The sequence below is a fragment of the Solenopsis invicta genome, chromosome 5 (assembly GCF_016802725.1).
Source record: "Solenopsis invicta isolate M01_SB chromosome 5, UNIL_Sinv_3.0, whole genome shotgun sequence".
In the NCBI taxonomy this organism is placed as follows: domain Eukaryota; kingdom Metazoa; phylum Arthropoda; class Insecta; order Hymenoptera; family Formicidae; genus Solenopsis; species Solenopsis invicta.
Window position 1 is genome coordinate 25,673,811 of NC_052668.1, and position 18,240 is coordinate 25,692,050.

An 18,240-nucleotide genomic window follows, 5' to 3' on the forward strand; every position below is an offset into this window, starting at 1 on the left:
AATGTTGTATTTGTAGTATTTAGGGAACGATGTAGAAATGTAAAATTTCGTCGTCCAATGGCAAGCTCACGGTCTCGAATGATTCAAAGGTGTGATTCGCAGCTCGTGCATCGCGATTGGCCGTAGCTATCGACACGTGAGGCAGGTGAGCTATGCAATCCGTGCGTGTCTCTCGAGCGTGAATCGTGCGAGCGGAGCACGTGATTATGCGGTGAAGCACGTTTCTGAGATAATACTACCGTGATCGGTGACTGATTATCACGGCTACAAGTGGTATTACAATTTCTACTCATTATTGGAGCAAAGCGATAAGTAATAACATATTGCGCGTCTGTTAATCTAGTTGCTACCAGATGCTGTATTTGCAGAACTTAGAGAACATTAGAGTACAAGGTTGCAGACAATCGCGTAGCTTTCCAAGTCGCTAATTATCTGGTTGATGCAACAAAAGCTAACTTCTTAGAAATAATGTTATAAAGTGGTAAACAGCATTAATCAATTTGTATTTGATAATATGAAGAAATAATCACTTTAAAAAATTTGTATTAATTTAAATAATGAAATTAATTAAGTTAAAACAATTATTATGATTATTAAGCAATTGTCTGAAAGGCTCAATTTGAAGAAATTTTAATAAATAAATAATCTAACTAGGCTCTAAGAGCTAAACCAGTTGAAAGTGCCTTGAATTATAAATAAAAATAGGCTGTTTATAGTTGAAATATTATTTATGTTATAACAAATGTTTCGATCTTTTTTCTTTCTCAATGGTTTTCTTCAGGGTTATATATAATTCAATCAATTTGTGTAAATAATTCAACGTATAAATACTAATTTGATCATTTTGTATTATAATAAAAGAATATCAAATAATTCTTAAAACGCAACGCACATGATAAATCATCATTTGTTATAATTATTTTCAGGGTTCTACATTTTTTCTTTGATTTCTTGCTAATTCCGTATTTTTCTATGTGCCACCATATCGCTTTTGATACCAAACCTATTAATCATTGTCAAAGATTTTTTTAAAGACGGATCAGTAATTTCAGAACTTGTACCGAGAGTCTGCTTATCAATCTAAGTGCTCCGAAATCATTGTGTATTTCCGGATTTCAAGGAAACTGTCTTTATACCCTGTTGAGACTGAATTGTTCAATAATTGTGTTGTAACAAATGATATTTTATGCGTTTCTATTTTATAACATGTTGCGATTTTACAAAATATTTTATATTTTTTTATTATGTTATGAAATAATCAAATTATTTGCACAAAATTATTGAATTATGTGTGGTATTGAGAAAGATTGTGATCTAATAAAAGATCAAAACATTTATAATATAAATAATATTAAAAACGTAAACAGTTCTTGATTTTATTTATTATTCGAGGCAGTTTCAATCAATCTAAATCTTATAGTTAGATTATTTATCGGTTGAGTTAAGTGCAAATTTTGAAAATTTTGATATACTTATGTAAAAAAATTTTAATCAAAGTTGGTAAAAAAATATATTTTTTAAATTAAATTAAGCTAAAGCTAACAGCTTATAAAATAAATTTAGTTAAAAGTTACGTTAACATAAAATTAACTTAAATTAAAAGTTAATTTTGGAAATAATTATTTATATGAAATAAGTAATTCACAAAAGTTTTTAAAATTAGATTACTCAAAGCATTTATATTTATTAAAAAAAGTTGTACATTTTGGCTAACTAATTTTCAATTAACGTTATTCTCTTATTTCATCAACCTAATCACAGTCTGAGAGTCAATCGGCATTTGAAATGGAGTACTTAGGTAAAGAAGTGTTAAACTGAAAATTGAAATATGTAATTTGTGCTGAGTCCTTAATTATAATATGGATCATTACACAAATTTAATATTTTATTTGTAAATTAATTTATACATAAAATAATAAAAAAATTTTGTTTCTTTATGTGCGCATATACTTTTCTTTTACAATTTTTTGTTTCACATAGATAAATTTTTAACTTAGGAAAAAATTAATAAATTAAAGTTTATGTATTTAAAAAATAATTTGTTAAAATTAAAAGGTAAATGATTTAAAATTAATTAAATCAATTTTTTAACTATAATAGTTACTATTCGATCCTGATTTTCATATTTATGTAAACGTTTTGTTTCTCGATTTTTTAATTACAAAAATAATTCACGAAGAGTATGACAGAATTTGTTCTATAAAATAATAAGTTTATTTTTCTTTTTTTTACTTTTTTAAAGATTCTGATTGTGATTTTTCAACGGAAAAGTATTTTATAATGATAAGAAGAGCAAGCGCTAATTCATAAAGTCGGAGAGCAGCCTTGCCGGTTTTTTTTCTATAACCAGAGAGGAACCTAAGAGGCGAAATGCCGCCCTTTTTCCTATAACGCTTTGAAACTCTCATACACTAGCGACGCACATTCATTCTGGCCGGAATGTTAACTAAAAGATACAACGATTTTGCGACCCGTCGTTAAAAACAGTGTCTCGTGAAATGGATATGGGTTGTTATCCATACTAACATCCATTTTGCTGTCGATAAAATCTGATGCGTGTAGCGCGTGGTGCAACAGAGGGTCGATCATGGAACTTTTTCCTTAGGGCAGAAACGTGAAAGTTGAAAAATTTCTCCATTAACTTCAATGGTAAAGATTTTCACTTTTTACGTTTCCGCTTTAGGGAAAAAGTTTTATAATAATAAATAAATAAATGTTTTTTTATTAATAAATATACCACCGTTTTATTTTTACAGAATTCCTTATTATTGAAATGTCTTCAAATTATGCTTTAGAGAAAATTAATCTTTTTTCATTTTTTTGAACCTTAACGCAACCTTCTTTTAACGTGATTGATTTAATTAGTAATTAAACCTCCGATTTCATCGGAGATGTTCGATGGAAATAAAAATGCGTCTCGCGGGTTTTTTGTAATTTCTAAATTATTCCTCAGGTTTCATTACATAATAGAATTTTTGGGCATCACTTTTTGTTTTTAATTATCGTTAGACACTTCATAATAACAAAATTGATCAAGTATTATTTTAATTCTCAAAAACAGACAAATATTTTAAGTGTAAAACTTTATAAAAAATAATGATAATAAAATTCTGAAAAAAGCATTTTATAGTTAAAAAATTTTATTTTATTAAACAAATTACTTTTTTTTTACGATGCTACACGGATTCAAATGATGATGCGTCACATCTCGAAATTTTTTATAAACTTTGAAAATTTTTTTGACGTGATTTTTTCATAGGATAGCACACGTAGTAAACATAGTACACGCACGTAGCATACGTAGAACATGTAGTTACTATATGGAAATTTGAAAATAATTTTAATAATTACCAAAAATTAAGGGGTATCAGTATTTAAAACTATTAATCCCAATAACACAAAAAAATTTAACAAAAAATAACTTTAATATAGAATTTTGAAAAGTTCTTATACTAGAAATTAAATTCTAGAATAAAAAATAAACCATACCGTTTAAAAACAATTATTTAATCATTATCAAGCCTGGGAGACAGCTTTCAAACTGATATAATCAATAAGTATATTATTTTATGCCCTATAATATTTATATGAAACATTTTTTTTGTAAAACTTATATTTTTTAAGAAATGCGCCCGTGTACAATTTTTGCTTGGGCCATAGAACTGCTATACGTCTCATAACTCGAAAAATACTTAAGAAAAAATTACTTTCTTATAGCGTCTTGAACTGCCTTTGAGATCAGCTGTTAGATTTTTTAATAAAAAATAAGGCGTTTTATTTAAAAAAATTAATTAGTTTTCCATCTAGCTTTGGCGACATTCCTTGATGTCAAATTTCATCAAACGTTAAAAAAATTTGTTGTATCATTTATTTTAGATTCCCACGTTTTTCTTTCACAAGTTTTAATCAGTGTTGTTTAACAATTTTTTAAGTGATATCTATATCAGACATAACGAATGAAAACACGCATTTTAGAAACGCAATTCTGCTTCTCACTAATGACGCAGAAAAGTTTTAATATCCCCCTCCCCTTCTCTAATTGATCAATTTATCGCTGAAATATTTATTATTTCCTTGTAGGGAATGTGTTAGTACAGTGATACATGTGTTTTTCAAGATAAAAATTAAGGATGAAAAAGAATAACGCAAAACTAGAATCTATCGAAGTAGTATTTAGCGCGAGAATAAAGCAGTTTTAATATTTTTAAATAGTTGGAAAAATGATCGATACGTTTTACAGGCAAAACACTCTCGTATCCCATACAGCACAGAACATTAGAGCAATATTACAGCAATCATATTTTGCTTTCTTCTAGTTATATTCTTATTTAAACTAATAACAGAAAAGTTATTCTAGATGTCATTTCGCATTGATAAAAATCAGTAAAAAATATATAATATTTTATATATAATTATACATATATGTTTACATAAACAATATGTTTTAATTATATATATTTGAGTTGGAAATTGTAAAAATTAACAATTATTAGATTTTAAGAATCGCTGTGACTGATCTCAGCCTTCTATTTCTGCGTTTTAAATTTGTCAGTCCGATATCATGTATTATTGTTTAATTATATGTGGTTTCTTTTTTTGATAACATTCATTGACCTAATTTATCAGTGATATATACGTATCAACACGTATTTGCAGATCGTAAAGGTCAAGGGACGTTCGGTCCAGTCACTATTTGGACGGCTTAGATATTTTCGAAAAAAAATTCTCTGAAAGAGAAAGAATCAAATACGTTAAAAACGTACTTTATTAATATAATAATAGAATAGAATATTAATATTAAATTGTAGCGAGGTAATTGAATAGCGTTTTGAAAATTGAATTAAGCGATGATTTGCGACGCTGCATATTCGTCGGACTTGAAATACAGTCGTGAGGCCGGAATGATAATATTAATTCGGAAGGTAGAACGCGGTAAATACGCGGAACAAAGATAAAGCAAGAATAATGATCTCTCGTTTCGAATCAAGAAACGAATGCAAACAAAGAGGCTAGCAAGAATAATCGACACGCGCACATGCGCGCCAAGAGAAAACACTATTTTTTCCCTGCTATTGAGGCACCTGCTTCACTCGCGTATGTACACCACGAGACTTGTCGATCTCGTTAATCATGAGGACGAAACGAATCGAAGCTGGTTAGATGAAAGATTTCGCAGTTGTCGTACTACACTCATTTGTAGTAGTCGTTGTAATCATTATCATTATAATTGTTATTGTAACGTCTAAGAGTAATCTTTATCTCTTTTTTTTTTTCGTCATTGATGACGTTCTTACGCGGGCTACCTCTCCGTACATCTCGCTCTCTTCCCCGCCTTCTCACTCTCTCCTTGTTTTCTCTGTCTAAATCTTTCCCCCTCTCCCTCTTTCCACAAGCTTGACAGTAACTAGTCCAGTCTATATAAACTTCTGGTGAATCAAAAGCGTCTTTAAAAGAAGACAGTCTAAGTGTTAAGTCTCCCGAAGACACCCGGCATATAACTCATTCATTGACGAAAGAGAAAAGAAGAGAGAAAGAAAGAGAGCGAGCAGCGATTTACAGGTACGTTTTGAGTGAAAAAAAGAGCGTCTCCTTTGAGACGTTTCATTTCTCTATTTTAACGTTTTTGACATTTTTTAGCCCAACAAATCAAACGAAAATTCGTCGTTGAGAATTTATTACATTGCGATAAGAGCAAGCACGCACATCCACGCAAAAGCACACCCTCTCCAATCCAATACACGTTTTACCGCGAAGCACAACTAATTCGGGATCTGATTGGATTGATGGGATTGAAAATGATACCATCAACAAAATCCAATATACGAGTAATATTCATTGTCGTTCTGCTGTGCTATCCGGCTGTCATCGATTCGGCGGCGGTGATACTTCGTTCCGAGGTAAGATTCGACTACGAGTGCACATGGCCAAAAATGGCGCGCAGCTCTGCTCCGTTTAGATTCGACAATTTTCAATTGCGAAATCGTTTTCGCCATTCTGATGTATAATATGTGTATGGTCCATCGTGTGGGTGAAGAGAGAGTAGAATGTCAATTTTTAGTAGACCTATATAAGCGACGTGTTCAAGAATATTTGTTATACGTTACATACTGCAATCGGCACGCTGACGCATTCGCGGCCCGAGTAGTTTCATTCATGACTCGAATTTATCGAGTCGCCCCGTTCGTTGCTCGTCAAGTTACAATCGCAATGGTGCTCGTAGGCGCGCCATTAAATCGCCGCGGCGTGACGACGATGAGGCTATACTGTTAAAAATGTCATAAAATTTAATATATTTTTAAGTTACACATTAAATTTAATGTACATTAAATTTCTCGGGCTATCGAATCCGTAGATTTGTAAATTGCTCTTGGGTCGCAATTCTTCGTTTAAGTAATGTTTGCGCATTATTTAACGTATTTAATTGCAATTATTTTTTAAATTAATTAATTAGCTTGTTACGCAGAATCGCTGTTACAATGTATGTTTGCAGGCGCAACGTAAAAATTTATGAAATAACGACAAAATTTAATAAGTTTTATCTGAAAGTAAAGGTAGGAGAAAGATATCTTTGACACATTTGTTTAAAGATTGTTAAAGAAAATCAAAGTTACAGCGACATTACATTAGCAACTGCCTGTAACTTCCCAACTTTCTGATTTTGCGGGAAACGAAAAGTTTGCAATAATTTTAAATTGCTTGTACATAGTGCACGAACCCTCCTTGAATAAAAGCAATGATGGTATAAGAAGTTCTCGATCGCATCCACAATAACCGAATCGTGAAATAAATTGTTGAATAATTTGTTAAGCTGCAGTCGCAATAGAGAGTGCACATGATACGGTTCTTGTTCAGATATACAATGATATATACGAGAAAAATAACTCTAGGAGAGACGGTGGTTAATCACGAGATACCAGCAACTTTTCAGTTTGTGTGATTTGTTTGCATGAAAAATAAACAATATATTTTGATTAACACGACGGTGTTAAAGTCAAATATTGGCATTTAATTGAAAATGAAGTTCCCTTTCTTCTTCGGCATACGCACGTGCGCGCGCTATTGTTGCCGATAAAGGAATGTAAGGGAAACACATTTCTGTTTCTAACTACAAAAAATTTGATACGTTTAATTACAGGAGCTGTTACAACGCGTACTGCGAGACTCTAACACAAGGATTCCACGAGCCATGGAAAACAATGACGAGGACGATGCGTTAAAACGAATTTGTCATACTGCACCTTGTGGTTGGTTGGTCTACAAACCACACACACGTGACGAGGTTGACTTTATGAGAAGCCCGTGAGTCAATGTTGTATTACTACGTTACTACTACATTACTTGCATTACTATTACTACTCTCTAAAATCTTTGGAGTGGAACCCCACTTTAAAAGTGTGAAAATTCTGGCAGTCTTGATAAAGAAGGATTTTTACACTTTAGAGTGGAATTCCACTCTTTTAGATGAAATTCCACTCCAAAAAATTTAAAAAGTACGTTATCATTTATTATGTAATGTCAAAAGCATTTTGATAGGCTTGTCTGGAAGGCAAAAGGCATATATCTAACGATCGATAAGACGTTAACGAATAAATTAAAAAAAAATTATCTTTAATTATAAATTGAACTTATGTCATACAGTTGTACATGACAAAAGTAAGAATTTTAACAAATTTGAAAATTATCAATTATAAAAAAAAAAGAAATTGTTGAAATAAAGGACGGAGAAGGGTCATAGGGTACGAACGCGAGGTTTGTATAATGAAATAACGACGTAGGGAAGAAAAAAATAGCGTAAGTATGGATCGCGCGTGAGTTGAGATTTTTATCAACGACTACATGACTTCCCCCCGTTCGTTTGCCTCCGTGCGTTCCTAATTAGATTTCTCCGATTTGCGCAGTTGCGTGTGCCCGAATGGAAGCTACAAGTGTGTGCGCGTGGGGGATAATTTGTCCGTAAACGCGTACGTGTACCGCTGTCGCCAAAACACAACGGCAAATGACATCGAAGCTCCCAACAAGACAACAACCTAAGCAAAGAGGTATTTCTAGCTCCGCCATAAGCGTGAAAAAGCGACAAAATTGAATAAAAAAATAAAATAAGGCAGAAATTAGTGATTATTAAAATAGATTTTGTTATAAGTGCTGCGTGAATCCCAGCACTCTATCGCGATCTTTCGTCTTTTTATAAATAATCACAAAAAAAAGAAGTAACGTAGCAATTTTATTTTGAAGGCAATTAAAATACTTGAAAATTAAAATTTTAACTATATATAGATTGATATCAAAGAAATGTCGTTTAGAAAGTTGTTAAGTAAAATCAAAATATTTAAGATAGACTCGGCAATATTAAAATTAGAGAATAAAACGTAGGAAATGCGAGTCAAACGCGAAAGTTATTAAGTGTTATGAGAAAGAATTGTTTTAAGCAACAAAATACATAGTTATATAATTAAAGTTTGTAACTATTTTATCTTTATCTGATAACAAGATTCAAATGACGGTAGATGATAATAGAGTACCTACTTGTAGCCAAGAAGGAATTTTATTGCAATGGCCGATAACGAAGAAATCTATGATTGATGCAAATTGCTTTATGCTTTTATGAGAGAAAAAAAACCAATAATTTGAAAGAAGAATTGTGTGAATTCTAAAATTTATTAATTAAATTTTGAAAGACATTGTTTATATTTTTATATTATTATGTAGGCTAAATTATTAAGAAATGTATTGTAAACAGAGTTAGACTTTTTTGTTATTTTTTGAATATTTTTTTATTTAGATGATTATTTAAATAAAATTTGATTCGTTATTCGCATTATTCTTTATTTGCATTATTCTTTATTTATTATTCACATTGTTTGTTATTCATATTATTGGTTATTATTCGTCATTTGTATTATAGATATTATTTATTATTCTCATTATTCATTATTCGTATTATTGACTATTATTTATTATTTGTGTTATTCATTATTCGTATTATTTATTATTCGCATTATTAATTATTCATATTATTAATTATTATTTATTATTTGCGTTATTTATTACTCGCATTATTCTTTATTTGCATTATTTTTATTTGTATTACCTTTTATTCGCATTATTCTTTCTTTTATCATTATCTGCATATTGATTTCTTTTTTCATTGTTACTATTATATTCTATATTCAATAAAAGATTAAATAAAAAATAAAACTTTGATAATAGCTCCACACATAATAGCTGCACACGCACATACACGCACGCGTGCGCCCAATCATCATAATACAGTATACACAGATACACACATGCAGGCATACGCAAATCCGATTGTACAGTTTCTTAATAACGCGATATCTTGAATAATGCTAATGTCGCTGATATTGTAACTTTCAAGTCTTATAAGTATTTTTCTAGTTATTAGAAAAATACTTAAAAAAATACTTTATTATAGACTTGAACACGTCTCAACTTAAGTTGGGAAACAATAATTTGAATTGCTAATTTAAATAAAATATTATTTACAAAATTTTATTTATAATTTTTATTTGTATTATGTAAATAACGAATAATAAATACATTTTTATTCAAATAAAAATTTTATTCGAAAATCTTTTATTCGAGATAGACAAATAAATTTTTATATTTGAATAAAAAATTAATCTCCAATTATAAGTAAAATTTTATTTGAAAATAGTTTTATTCGAGATAGATGAATAAATTTGTATTCAAATAAAAAATTATTTATCATTTATAAATAAAACTTTAATCGTTATTCATTTTTTTTTTTTTTCAAAAAATCGTTTATCTCTGATTATAAATACATAAAAACAATTAAGTACCCAAGTAACATACTTAAAAATTTTTATCAAATCTCAATTAACTTGACATTATTTTGACATTAATATGACAACGATTACATCGATTATTTGGATAGATCCATTCGCATGATAAATGATGTATATAAAAAAAATCCTATATAAATAGTTTCAGAGATTCTAATTGTGTTAAACATAGAATTGTATTAAATATTGCTATTGAATATTAATGATAATCATTCTGCATTGAGAAAAAAAATTGTTAACTTGACTTTTTTTTTTAATTCAAATATTTATATATGTATGTAAGTTAAATATATAAATACTTGAACTGAAGACATTTTCTTTCAACTTAAATAATTTAATCAGGTTGAACAATTTAGTCAAGTCAACAATCAATTTTGTCAAGTTAATAATTTTTTTCCTCAGTGTGCGGAATGTGCATAATTTCGCTTTTATTCGTTTTTTTATTCGAGTATCTTGCGTCAAGCAGAGTGTATTTGTTTTGGATGCGGCCGTTATGAAAGCGTCTTCTCGATATGCTCGGACCCAGGGAACATATACGTCCGTCGTAATAACGTCTGCGAGGTGAAGCCGTACGAGAAATGCACGCGGGGGGGTCGTTGTCCGTTTACGGGATGGACTGCATAACAGCCGGGTGTGATGCGCTACTCGACTGCAGCATTATGCAGGAATCTCGGTGACGACGTAGCCGGGATATGGGATATCCACGATCGTGGCTGGAGATGTGAGAGATGCAGAATGCCTCGTCTCCGACATCCGCGAGATCTCGTTATCAAATGCTCTCCAGCGGCAGTGGTGTAATCCGCGAGAGTTGCAAACGCATGATAGGATTTTCTGTGGGCGGCTGAGAATCGAGAGAACGAAATTGTTTCGAATTTTTACACTGTGCAAAAAAACGTACCATCGATTTGCTGGCTGAGCGAAAGCATCTAGCGTGCTTCTGTTCGATAAAGTGTGTCGTATCGTGCGTAATTGCATCCGTTTGAGTTTTTCTAAATCTTATTTCCATTTCAGATATGGATACCGATATAGAATAATTGAGCAAATTTGAATGAGATTTTCCATCGTGTAAGGTACCCGAAACGAATAAAATCGATGTTTATTGTATTTTTAAAAAAATTTAGTTATAGGAATATTGAGATAAACTAAGCAAAAATAAAATCTTTATTTTAATCATTCACAAAAATAAAATAAATCTTTCATATAGATCATTTGTAATAAATAAAAGAAAAATTGTTTTAAAATTATCACATTATGCTTTATTATATTCTTGTGAATATAATAAGGAGCGAATTAAAAATAAAACATAATAACAAAATAAAAATAAGAAAGGAGCTAAACATTATCTTCTAAATTAGTTTTCAAATAATTATTTATTAATTATAAAAATAAAATCCCTTTTAGGGTTTACTATTGCTAAATTACAATTATTTTTAACTTTTTTTTTAGTTAATCTTTTAATCTTTGAAAATTTTTAGGCAATTTTAACTTCTCAAAAGTTAGCAGCATTGAAAGTCATTCTCTTTTTATTTTTATAAAAATGGTTCATACATCTACTTCGTTACAAGCTTTTTTGTGTTTTTGTGACTAAACAAACGTGCTGCTGCCGGTTTCAATTCCCCTGATCTTTTTTACTCATTTCCTACGTCGCATCTTTTAAGCATATATTCTACCTATAAAAGGTGTTTTTAAGTGGTAAATTAAAAGTGAGTCTTATTCGATTCAGGTGCTTAGTTTATGCTTCAAGCTAACGAAGTATTTTTATAGAGTCTGTCTTAAAAATGAGATATTTAACAGAAAAATAAGGAAAACACGTAATTGAATATTGGAATCGCAAGATCTTTAGTTCTCAGAAAAATTGAATAAAAGAAAGCAGAGTACCTACGTAATAATTCTTTCTCAGTTTTTACTTTATGCTCAAATACGATCATTACTCGCGGAGTTGTGGAATCTAAAGTCGTCGTTCGCGATGCGAAAATACGAGGAAACGCGTGAAAGCGTCGCGGTTCGATTTCCATCGAAAAATAGTCGAGTCGTTTCGAGCGCGGCGCGAATCGTTCGCTTGGAAGTTCGCATTTCGGTGATGCGGACCCGGTGCATCGTGCTCCATATGCATCTCGCGACGTCGACTAGATCTACAGCGCGGAAAACTGCGTAAAACTGTATGCGCGGCGCAGGCGACCGAGCGTTAATTGCAAAAGCAAACAATTGTTTTGCACGAGCCCACCGTCGCCGTTCGTCGCGCCGTGCCGCGAGCGCATGGATTTTTTTTACCGGAGCGACAACTTAGTTTCGCGCGCTTCGTGAATACGTCACACACACACACTCACACTCACACACACACACACACCACACACACACACGCACGCGCACGCACGCACGCACGCACGCACGCACGCACACGCGCACACACACACACACACACACACACACACACACACACACACACACACACACACACACACACACGCACGCACGCACACACACACACACACACGCACGCACGCAAGCACGCACGTACATACGCGAATCACGCACAAATGCCAACGCAGATCTGACTGCGTAAAAGGCGAAAAACCACGTCACGGAACTTTTCACGTTGAATTCTGAATGTCTCTTTCTCTTTTTCTCGCTCTGCGCACGCTTTGAATAAGTGCACGTGCTGTGGAGGATTCCCGCATCGTGCCATAAAGAAGCTAATGAAGCCGCCGCTGAGTGTGTATTTACGCATGAACTGAAGTTCCTTAAATATTTAAATTGGAGCGCGACGCGTTAAATAGGATTTCTGTTTGCCGGATAAATTTGGTTTGCGTAAACCAACTGGATATATTTAAATCAGATTATGCGCGCGATTATTGTGGCTTTGTGATTAAAAAATTAATCATCGGGAATTAATGTTTCTTTGCGTCTCGAATGCGCATGAAGGATACAAGAGAGAAAATTAGAAATCATCAAACGCAAAAAAAAAGAGAAGAATATTCTTCTTTATAACTTGAATCAGACAGGATCTTCATAATTTAACGTTAGATAAGACTAATTTTAAAATATGGGACAAAAAAACCGGCAGGCTTTTGTAATTACCAAATTATCGGGATGCTATCCCGCGGTTAAGATGATTAAGATAAAGCCACGGATAATTTTCTTTCGCGAACTTCTCGCAACTACGAATTCTTGATAAGGAATATTGTTTCATCCGCGAAGGAAGAGTCCAATGGACGGATACCGGGGGATATATCTTGCGCACGCTGATAAGAAACTTTGAAACTTCCCTCTCGCCGAAGTCGTCGAAAGATTAGAGTACAACTCGGTTCAAGCCTCTGGCGAGTAGCTTTCATAAATCTCATATTTGAATATTCTTCGTTTAATATCTTTCACGAAATGTCGCTTGGGAAGGTGGAGCGTTATAAGTATCTAGGATGGGAGACCGGAGAACACACAATTTTTCCCGTTACTGATTCGGAAGTTGTTGGAGAATTGTATTTCCGCAAATCTCGAGGATTAATATCCGAAATTTCGTGCCGCGAGTGAAGACTGCGCGAGATAAATCGCGAAGTGAGAGCTTATTGTTTTTTAACAGCTCTAAAACAGTTTCTGAGGCGTACGTGCGAATCCGTGCAAGCCGGTGTTCCGTTTTGCTACTTGAGAAGTAGAACGAGCTTTTACTTCTGCGCAAAGTATAATGTGTGTCTCGTGTTACCGGTGCCTTATTCGTAATTAATTCACCTTTCCTTCTCTCTCTTTCTCTTTCTCTCTCTCTTTCTCGCACATACACACACACACACACACACACGCACGTACGTACGACGATTCGACCTCACGCAGTTATATCCTACGCTGGACTAATATCACGGGTCCTGCGGGACCTTCGAGCTCCTGCTCACACGCGGAACGACTCCACGCGAGTACGTGTACGCATACACACATTTGCGGGAGGGTGAGTTACAGGCGTACGTACACAGGCTACGTAATGGGGAATATGCAAACTTGGGACGCGAAGTAAACACGGACCGTAAACTGCCGTGTTAATTTCAAGGCCGGGGCTCGGAAAGCTAGAACCGAGACGCTCGCTGTTTTAATTAACCGCAGACCAGGGCCGTCGCCGTGATATCATGATTAAGAATTATGATGCGTAGTGGGAGCCGCGTGTACGCGCACGGTTAGCGTTGTACCACCCGTCAAATGTTATATGTCTCGCTCCGTGGAATTAGATTGCGACTATATCGATTAAAAGTTACGATGTGTTAGCTCTTTCTTCCATACCATTCCGTGCGCGCCGCGCCATAACGATGATGAAACGCGACTGGCGGTTGTGGAAAATTGCAATTTGAGGATATCTTTCGTTTACCGTACGGCAGGGTATGGTGTGTAGACACGAAAACGAGAAATTAACTCGGTACATCGCGCTATCATTACGTTGTGTGAGTTTGCGATTCCGGAACAGCTTGCCTTCGATGATATTTGCACGATATACGATATTTAATTACGACAAATAGCAGCCAACACAATGCTTGCCGTTGGCAAACGAGATACAAGAATTTTAAATGAATATTTTTAGACAAATATTTCTTTTAATCCCTGATGTTTCAATATAATATCTCTTTCGCGTTTGCTTTTGCGTCCGCTTTCATTTCTCGCAATCTCGGCGCTAATGAACTCTGCTCCCTCTCGTAGGAATAAATCGTAATTTGCATCTGTTACTCACCACGTGTTCTGGGACTTTGCGCTTTTCCCCTTCATGATATTATTTATTACTCGTACATGCACATACGGATGTTGAACGTTGAACGCGGCATTGTTTTTTTATTGAAATACTCTAATGTAGGAAAATAGAAAGAATCATAGGACAAATTATAAAACTATCAAAAATTGTTATGGGACGTGTGGAGCAGTCGTGGCGTAGCATGCTATGTGCTAGGAGTGAGAATTAGGGATCCTAAATTCAAATTTTGCAGTTCCGTTAATTCTCCCTAATTCCTATAACAATAACAACAACAATAGTAAGAGCAACATCAACATTAACAGAAGCATCATCAACATCAACAGCAACAGTAACAGTAACATCAACAGCAACAGCAGCATTAACAACAGCATCAGTATCAGCAGCAGCAACAAGACAACAGTTTTACTGAATGCATCGATTAACAAATAAATAAGTTTGAATATATAATATACAATGAGAGATTAACAAAAATACCAAGTAGATGTAATACGCGGGGCAGTAGCTGAGAAGCTCATTTGAAGTCGTACCTGAAAATTTTGAATAAATAATAAATAGTAGAACAAATCTATGGATATTAGAAACACACAAATGAACAATATACGATCAATAGAAAGAAAATTTAAATTTAATCAACGTAGATTACAAAGTTGAAGTAAATATACAAATAAATTACAAATAAAGTATATGATAAATACAACTAATAAAGTAACAAGACACATATCAATCAGGCGAGTATGAAAATTGACTGAGCAAATAACAGATTAAATGAACAAATAAGAATAAACAAGAATAAACAAAAAGGTAAATCAGTCGTAATGAGCAGCAATATTTTGCGTCAGCTCCAGCGAAATGTGGAGAACGTCCTGAAATGTCGCCGTTTGATGTGTGACGAGCTGGAACAGAGAGAAGATCGATGACGAATGATGGGAAGAAGATTAGAGTGAGAGTCAATGTTAAACGAGAATCGCTTGCGAAGATAACTTAGGAGAATTAGGCTGAAGAACATTATAAATCATAGAGCACAGGTGAATAATGAAACGCTGATAAATGTTGAGTCAACCAGAACGCTGAAAGGAAGGGGTAATACGATCAAATTTCCTTATTCCAAACAATAGATGAAGACAAGAGTTTCAGATTAGCTGATTGCACGTAGGAGACGTTGACTAATTGTAAGACGAGGAACGTATGTACTATATCAGCATAATCAAATAAAGATAAGACGAGATTCGAGATTGAGTAACATGTAGTTTTTGGGATACAAATAAGAAACATGCACTATATCTCGGTGATCTTCCGCGGTCTGCGCGGACGGTTGCAGAGAGTGAGCAACGTTCACAGTACCTAACAGAGCCATTACTGGCAAATTTTATTCGGCGCGTTTTATTCGGCGGATTGCGCATAAATCCGGTCTGGACATAAAATCGAACATCGTATATTCCAGGTCGGGGAGGGACCCGTGCCGCTGCCACATAAATGCATGCAACCTATCAAAACTGCACCCGCGGAGTATCTTGGTTTAATTATACTACCTTTGCGCGCGTGACGGCTTCATGAACTCCGATCGCGATGGGAATCGTAAAAACAATTTTTACACGCCGTCGAATGTACGCGCGATGTGTTTACGGAAATCCGTAGCCGCAGACAGGAAAGAAAGATTACATATAGAATAGTTGGAGAAAATTAATTTTTTAAGGCAGCAAAATGTAATAATATGGGAAAATTAATTTTCCCTTTCGTTGGCTTTTCGCCTTGTGCGTCAAGGCCTTTAAAAATAAATTCTGTTGGCCAATGGTAGGTAATGTATAATGAATATTTGCACACACACGCGCGCAAACATGTATTAAATATCACAGATCTATAATAATTTTTATGCTTCTCCGTAGAGAGCTTAAATCGAGGTTTTTAATTTTTTATTTCATTTTTATTTTTATATTTTTCTGTCTTTTTTACTGCCTAATATAATCTGCATACGTTAACGTTCTCTTTATACACGTTTTCCGCCGATATTTTTATCCCGTTCTGTCAAAAAATTTGTAACGAAACGAACTTAGAGTATGAACTAACCGCGTTTTTCACGGAGTATGCTAAAGTTGTTAGATTCCAAATTGACAAAGCTCGCGGACCCATTCGATTATAGCGAGTAATCCAGTTAGTACTGCCATTTAAAATTTTATCTTTCTCCCAGCCGAGTTGGCTGGTTGGCGATAATCGATATTAAAAAACGACTGGAAGAAAAAAAGGCTGAAATTAACGTCGCGGGAATAATCGATCATTTCGCGAAGGGACGCGAAAGCGGCTATAATAATTATCGTTACTATTAATGGATCGGAATAACTCGAAGCGACGTTGAATCGCGGAGAAGTCGGGTATTATCGGCTGAATATCGGCAAAGAACGCTCTTTCTCGCATTTCCATTTCTCGATTTTTTTTTTCCCCGGCAAAGGCTGCGCCCCACAAAAAACTATTCGATGGAAAAATTTTATGAATGTATATAGATCGGAAGATTTGCACATTTATTTGATCAGATAATTTTCTACCGCAATTCTAAGATTGTATCAATGAGGGTGCTGTGTTCCTTTTCTGTGCGCACTAACTTTTATTGGCAAGGAAAAACCAAAAAACGCGAAATCTTCTATTTCAACTTGACAATTTTCGTGCGATGTCGCACAGACGGTGGACAAAACTGCTTCGTAAGGATATGTTTTAGTATTTTGAGAACCGTCATTGGAAGAGAATGGACGAGTTGATGTATTGACCTCGCTCCGATGGCCCGGACGGAAATCGCGAGGAGCCGCGGTACGGCCGGAAGAGTGCGATCTGTTATTCTGTCGCGGAAGCACGAGGATCGAGACATAAAGGTCTTTGGCTGTAATTCCGGAAGGACCGCGGGATGCGGCCGCGGAAGGGAGGAAGGGCGGGAGGTTAAGAGCGGAAAGAGGAGTAATCGAGGTTGATGTAGCGGCGAGGAAGGTCCTTCAGGCTCTCGGTCCACGCACGAGCTGTGTCCTGTAACTTTTGCTTCGTACAGGGTTCAAAGGTCACGTAGTGGCCACTTCAAGTATATCTTGAAAGCCGGCTACGTGGGGAAGAGAGAGAGAGAGAGAGAGAGAGAGAGAATCCGCGCTCCGCAAAAAAATAAACTTTTGATCGCTCTTTCTGGCGTAGAAAAACGTTATTCAGGAGCGTTCGTGAAAGGTGAACCACTTGCGTCTTTTAAGTAAAAGGCCATAATAAATGTCATGAGAGGAACGTGGCGATACATGTTTTTCTTCTGTTCACGCCGACGTTTGCTAACCTTTCGTGGCACAACCGGAGGAACTCGGAGAGACCCAGGCGAATTTTCAATTTTGAATTATTCTGCTTCAAATTCGGTCACGTATAAAGGATGTGAAAAACGTTTCGATTCGAACAATTGTGAATTTGTGTTCTGGAATGTCGGAAGAGCGTAACCCCAGAATTTTTTTTCAGATTTTTTTAGAGTTCAAAAAACCTTTCAGAAACACTATCGAGCACCAGTGACCCGGTTAAAATAGTAAAGCAGCGAAAAAACAAACGTTAGACCACGGAGGATTCAGCGCAACGAAGGGAAATTGTTTTGCCGAAACGCGGCTCGTTTCCGGTCAATCAATCAATTAATAACGACGAGATAATTTTTTGTAAACACTTTAAATATTGAAGTGCTCCTCTCGCGGCGGAGAG

General features: G+C 34.6%; 1 protein-coding gene across 1 annotated transcript in view; it reads left to right on the plus strand.

The window, feature by feature from the left end:
• The window catches only part of LOC105195374, a 70,268-nt gene extending 61,581 nt beyond the window's left edge, over positions 1-8,687 (plus strand). Inside the window, exons 3-4 of the mRNA XM_039448962.1 lie at positions 7,136-7,299; positions 7,899-8,687. Of these exons, the coding sequence (XP_039304896.1) occupies positions 7,187-7,299; positions 7,899-8,031 (246 nt within the window). The 5' untranslated portion in view covers positions 7,136-7,186 and the 3' untranslated portion in view covers positions 8,032-8,687. The remainder of the gene's footprint in view (positions 1-7,135; positions 7,300-7,898) is intronic.
• The last annotated feature ends 9,553 nt before the right edge of the window (positions 8,688-18,240 follow it).